The sequence below is a fragment of the Glycine max genome, chromosome 14 (assembly GCF_000004515.6).
Source record: "Glycine max cultivar Williams 82 chromosome 14, Glycine_max_v4.0, whole genome shotgun sequence".
Lineage (NCBI taxonomy): Eukaryota > Viridiplantae > Streptophyta > Magnoliopsida > Fabales > Fabaceae > Glycine > Glycine max.
This window is the reverse complement of record NC_038250.2, coordinates 7,561,528-7,568,018: the sequence shown is the minus strand read 5'-3', so window position 1 is coordinate 7,568,018 and position 6,491 is coordinate 7,561,528. Positions and strand designations below refer to the sequence as shown.

Genomic DNA, 6,491 nt, shown 5'->3' with positions numbered 1-6,491 from the left:
TTATTTATTACATACTTAAATATGTTTTTGGTAGATATAAGTTAACGATTTTTATTTTTGATTTTTGAAGTTTATTTTTTAATCTTAATCATTATAATTTTTTTTATTAATTTTTAAGTCTTTGTAAGTTTAAACTTTTTAATTTTAATTTCTTTAAAATTTTAATTTTTTCATTTATAATATTCATAAATTCATATTTATAAAGATCAAAATTTGAAAAATATAAACTTATAGATATTAAAAATAAATAAAAATATTTTACGAAAATCAAAATTAAAAAATACTAACAAAAAACAAAAACATATTTAATCATTTATTATAAATATATATAAATATATAGAGAATAGAATATGACTATAATGTTTCTTTCAACAAAAGACAAAAAAAAATAAAAAATAAAATAAAAAGATGAAAGAGGTAGATGAAGTGGAAGTTGAAATTAATAACTAGCGAGGAATGCTTAGAAAATCTGATGAGTTTGAATGGTTCAATAGAAGCTGATCTTGAGACCTAGTCTTCTTGCTGGAGGATGAAACAGAAGATGCACCTAACTCCCAAGACTCATTGGAACTACTATCACAGCTAAATGACTCTTCCTTTACGCAGTTTTGGCTGCTACAAGGAATAATCGACTCAAACTTGCGTTTCTTCAACTTGGATCGTTTTCCCTCCTCATCGTACCCAGACACAACCTCCATCATCAGCTTGTAGCATTCTTCCACCTTCTCCTGCAACATATCAATTCCACATTTAGCTAACAATAAATTCTCTTATTCAACATCTCTAATGGTAAATGTTTAATGCTATTCTTAAACTTAAGTATCACTTTGACACCCAAATGTTAATATAATGAGAGAGAAATATAAATATGATAATAGGTAATTAATGTAATAGAAAAAAATGAAAAATGTTTAAATATCATTATAAAGTGTTATTTTTATCATTAGAGTAATTGACTTGATAATTTCTACATAATAGTAGTAGTAATCCATCATTTGACACGTACATCTTTTCTTACACTCATTTTATTATTTGTTACAAATTATAAAATCAAGAAAGATTTATCAAATAAAAAATAAGAATTATATAAAACACATTATTAATATTTCTGTCTCGTATAAATTTGATGTTTATTTAAGTATCGATTGTTAACAATTCTTAACAACTATGAAACCATTAAAGAGAATTATTGAAGATCTTAAACTTTACTAGGGCCCACAATAAATGAGTTGAGAAGCTCAATACTAGAGATGCTATTATGTCTTTTGACTATTTAGCCATGAAAAGTTTAAACAGCCCCATTTTCCATGATTTAATTAGAACAGCACATTGATTCAAGAAAACGCCAACAACCTTGTCGATTCCCAGAATACCCAAGAGCTGATCTTGGTACTCCACTCCTAGACGAGACGCCACAATATTGACCACGCGCATCACTGTAGCAGTTGCCACCACAGAAGGTAGATAACCCATAAATCTAGAATCTGCAATGTTAGATAAAAGATCAAACAACAACAACAATAATAATGTGATTGAGCAACAAAACCAAGGAAGAAAACATAAGATCTGGCAAGTAGTTACCTGCGAAAACAGAGAGAAGAACGGTTTCACACCTTCTAAGAAACTCCAAACACAGATAACCCTTTAACCCAAGTTTCCTTGTGATGTAATCAAGAAACGAGAGAGGTGTTACAGGGTTCATCTGCCATCCAAGTGCTGAAAGCACTAAGATTTCCATTCTATTAACCGCTTTCGCTTCAAACAAGTACTTACTCTCCTCCACCTTCACAAATATCAAATAAACAACACATACAACCATTGATCAAAATCTATTTATTTGTGTTAAAGATCCTACATTGATTAAAAATGTGGTCACAGTCAAGGTTTTTAATTGCGGCCAGATCGTCAAGGTATTTTGATACTTCATAATCGTCGCATTACGACCGCAATTGCAGTCGCATCAGTTGTATTTTTCTGCAGTTGCCGATGTAAAGGTTTTTCTGACTCGCCGCAGCAGCAATTTAAAACCATGTTCACGATAGTTGTATATAAGTAGGACCAAAACCAAATTTATGATTAATAGAGTTTAGAGTGACATACTTGGAGGTCTACAAAGAGGGGCACGTGGGTCTCTTCAACCTTGGCAGCGAGAGAGAGACAAGCTACTGCGGCTAGTTGTGTGAGCCAAGGATTGTTGTTGCTGTCGTTCTGGAATCTGAAGCTGAAGAGGAACCTATCGAGGTAGTTAACAGCGAGAACCGCGGTGAGGGTAGAAAAGGAATAATGGGCATTCACTTTCAGAATCCACTCCACTGCTTCTTGTCGAGATGAGGCTAAAACGAGGTTTTTTTGGAGAGTATTCGAGAGTTGGTTTTGGTGTTCTTTGGCGAGAAGAGAAGATAGCTCCTCGCGGTCCCAGAAGAGGTCGTGTTCTAAAAAGACCACAGAGGAGGTGTCTGTGTTTGTGTTTGTGATTGTTGTGGTTGTGCTACTACTGTACTCATCATCTTCTACTTGTTCTTCCTCCCAATGAATATGGTCTTTTAAGCAGTAGAGGGTGTCTAAGAGGGGTTTTGGGTAACGATGTGCCATTTTAATTTCTTCTAAGAAGAGGTGGTGGTCTAGTGGCATAGATCTTTGTTCATTATGAAATGCTTTGATGGATTGGATTGGACATTGGAGAGGTTACTCTGTTTGAGAGAGGAGAAAATAATACGAAGAAAAAGAGGCAGTGAGTGAGTGAGTGTGCAGTGGCCATGAACTATAGGGCCTTGTTATTTATTGATGATGGGCTTTCCCAAACTGCAGCGTTTTGGGATGAGATTCTTTCGTACAAATTTGATCTATTTTTTTAAGGTTCAAATGCAATTCTGATCTAATTATTTTGTTGATTCCGTAATTCTGATCTTTTTATATTAAAATTCCGTAGATTTTAGTCTTTTATTTTAAAAAACTTATAATTTTGGTTAAAATTCTAATTTTATCTTTTTTTTCTCTTTTGAATCCTAAGTTTAACATATTTACATAAGGATCGTAGATTTTCTAAAATATGAGGATCAAATATTTATATTTTGAAACAAGGGATCAAAATTATGGATTTTTTAAAATAAAAAGACCAAATATTTTATTTTAAAATAAAGAGATAAAATTTGTGAATTAAGTATAATAGAAGAATCAAAATTACATTTAACTCATTTTTTAAAAATAAATTTAGAATATACATATAATTACTTTTTGTGTTCCTTATTATAAGAGGGACATAAATCACACAGACCAATGAAAAGAATTAATGCAATTGATTTTGTTTATTTTTTGAAAAATATTATTGATATACTAGTTTTATCTTTATTAATGATCATTAACTTGTTATTGGTAATGTAAAAATATTAAAGTCTAAGAGTATTATGCATCATTATCAATTAAAAAAAAGCATAAATACTTAGAGTATTTAACAATGGCAACTAGTGGGGGAAAATTAAATGTTACAAAAATTATAAAATGTCTTATAAAAAGAAACACCAATTTCTTCAAAATAGTGTCTTATAATGAGAAGAGGGGATATATAATAGTAGTATATACCAATCTTATCTCCAAGGTAAAATATAATAGATATAATATGCATAAATAAATTTTATCAATTTTCTTAACTTTTTATAAATTAAAATATAAAGTTTATAATTTAAAATTATATCAACACACTCTTAATTTAAATGAAATTGAACTCAAATATCTTAAATAATATGTGGAGTTCGAGTCTTGTTGATAAAAAAATATAATTAATAAAAAAAATTTGGCACATAATTAGTGTCTACTTTGCACCAAAATAATATAGTGACCAAAAAAGTTCAAAAAATTACGGAATGATAATTTTGTTTTCTAACTAAGTGACCATATTAAGTCATAAAGTCAAGGTAAAGTGACCAAATCCAAATTAGGGAATTAGTTTGCCTTCACATGACATATTGAACTTGTTCCCTAATTTGAAGGTAGTATTCAGCCAATTTAGCTGATATATGGATTTTTGTGCATTTGCTCAAATTATTTATGTTTTGACATCTGTTTGAAACACATCTATTTATAAAATTAAATATTTGTAGTTAATCAAATTCTCCAAAATAGTAGAAAAATTGAGAGTATTGGAAAAGAAAAAATATATTTAGAATCTCACATGTATTCTTTATTTATTTAAAATATTTATAAAATTGTACGAAAAAATTATTAAGTTTAAAAACTTTAAAAGAATTTAAATTTTGTTAATTTTTTAAATTTAAATATTAAATGACAAAATAATTTGATTATTTTATAAATATGTTGTATATAGAAAATTATTAATTTCATAATATTATCAATTATAAATCATTTTTGAATAATTTAAAATGTAAAATTAATTTAATTAGATACAAAGTATTGAAACCAATATTACTTACAATAAATTATTATTTTAATCTCAAGAATAAAATTTACATTTTATTAATTAACACCTATGGTAAGATTTGTTATTATAAGTGTTTAATATTATTTTCGTTCTTTGATTAAAAAATGTACTTTCGTGCATTTTCAATTTTCACATATCATTTCCATTTTCACACTTATTCAAAATACATCTGTTTATAAAAATAAATCTTTTCGTTGAGACAAACTCAAAGAATGGAAAAGAATATTTAAATAGAAAACATATATTTGATTATAGTATCATATATATTTCTTATTTGAAATGATTAACAAAATAAAAAATCCCACTCCAATCAAGAAATAAAGTAAAAATAATAAAGATGATAAAACATAATTTGAATTAAGATAATTAATTTATTTAAGTAATTTAAATTTATTTTTAACTAAAATATATTTAATAAATTACGTTAAATATATTTACAATATTTATATAACAAATTTAATATTATTATATAAATATTAATCAACAAATAGTATACAAAAATTTTAAGCATAAAGTAAAAAAAAATTATCTAATAAATATATAGCCTAATTATATTTAAATTAGTTTTTCAGTATAAAAATTCCATCCACATAAAATGTTATTTAACAATATATATATATATATATATATATATACATTTTCCAAGTAAAATTGTTTTTTTCTTAAAAAAACATGATTTATAAATAAATGTTATTAAACCTTTAATATGCAGTATGTTAAATATTTTAAAAAAAAATTTCACGTCCATAATGATTTTGTTTATAATGGTGTCAAGTAAAATTGTTTTCGGTAAATGATACTTGTAGTATTTGTCATAAAAAATTTAAAATTTATTTAATTAATGATATTGTTTAGCAAATAATTTAAATTTATTTTTTCATAAAAATAATTTTTTAAATTAATTTTGATATATGTATCATATATTTATGAAAAATTAATATTATTATATAAATATTAATAAATAAAATTTGCATATATGAAGTTATTAAGCATAAAGTCAATATATTATTTTGTAATAATAAATTATATGTTGTTGAGTGTTTGAAATGTAATTATGTTAAATACTCGGAAAAAATTTATTGTTCATAATGGTGTTGTGTAAGATGGTCCAAGAAATTTTTGTGATTTATTTTATAAAAAAATTAAAACTAATTTAATTTATAATATTATTGAGTAAATAATTTAAAACTATTTTACCATAAAATATGTTTAATAAATTAAATCTAACATATTTATTATATATTTATAATTTTTTGTGATAAATAAGAAAACACAAGTAGTTTTCTTTGACCCAAAGGCCAAAGATTAAGTATTTGATGACTGCTAATCCAAGTAAAAATTACGCATAAAGAAAATCAAACACAATTTCTCCCGCTAATTATGCGACACAAATATTAATGAACAAATCTTAATTAAAAATGAGGTCTTCTGTAGTTAATGGGATTTAAACTAGTTTTAGTATAAAAGTATAAAATTTAGTATACCTCTCATCCCCATTTGGGGTAGGGTATATTTTTGTTGTCTCTATACTTGTCAACTAAAAATAACTATTAATTCATAATAATTTTTGTAAATATTTTAAATTAGATTTAAATTAATTTTTAGTATTAAAATTTCAACCACATATTATAAATATTAATGAATGAAATATTTTATATGATTCTAAGTAAAAATAATTTTATAAATTTTAAAGTAAGAATAAATTTAGTAAATTAAATTATAATTAATTTGTACTCACCTTGATCTCATTCGAAATCAAATATATAAGCCTCTTCACCATTTTTGTCCACTATAAAAATATTACTATTTTAAAATAATATATTTGTAGATATTTTAAATTAGATTTAAATTAATTTTAGTATATAAATCTCATCCTTATAATAAAAATTACAATATAATATTGCATAAAAGAAATTTCAATATAGTACATAAAAAAACATAAAATATTAAACCAATATGATAAATTATAAATATATTAAATAATAATAATAATAATATTTTGATTGTGAGTATTGAGCAAGCTTTTGGCCAAATAAGTCAGTAATGACAAATCATT

General features: G+C 25.0%; 1 protein-coding gene across 1 annotated transcript; it reads right to left on the bottom strand.

The window, feature by feature from the left end:
* Positions 1 to 304: 304 nt before the first annotated feature.
* Positions 305 to 2,769, bottom strand: LOC100789224 (cyclin-D3-1). The gene is made up of 4 exons (XM_041009297.1): positions 2,101 to 2,769; positions 1,582 to 1,783; positions 1,354 to 1,484; positions 305 to 728 (listed from the first exon to the last, which is right to left on the bottom strand). Exons 1-4 carry the CDS (start codon positions 2,629 to 2,631, stop codon positions 447 to 449), a joined length of 1,146 nt encoding a protein of 381 aa, XP_040865231.1. The 5' UTR covers positions 2,632 to 2,769; the 3' UTR covers positions 305 to 446.
* Between the last annotated feature and the right edge of the window lie 3,722 nt (positions 2,770 to 6,491).

What these genes read in the sequence shown, in the direction of transcription:
- LOC100789224 (XM_041009297.1), bottom strand. Translation starts at nt 2,631, where the DNA reads ATGCCACTAGACCACCACCTCTTCTTAGAAGAAATTAAAATGGCACAT. An exon ending in CCCTCTTTGTAGACCTCCAA is followed by an intron (nt 1,784 to 2,100) that starts GTATGTCACTCT and finishes ATATTTGTGAAG; the next exon opens with GTGGAGGAGAGTAAGTACTT. An exon ending in GTATTCTGGGAATCGACAAG is followed by an intron (nt 729 to 1,353) that starts GTTGTTGGCGTT and finishes GATATGTTGCAG; the next exon opens with GAGAAGGTGGAAGAATGCTA.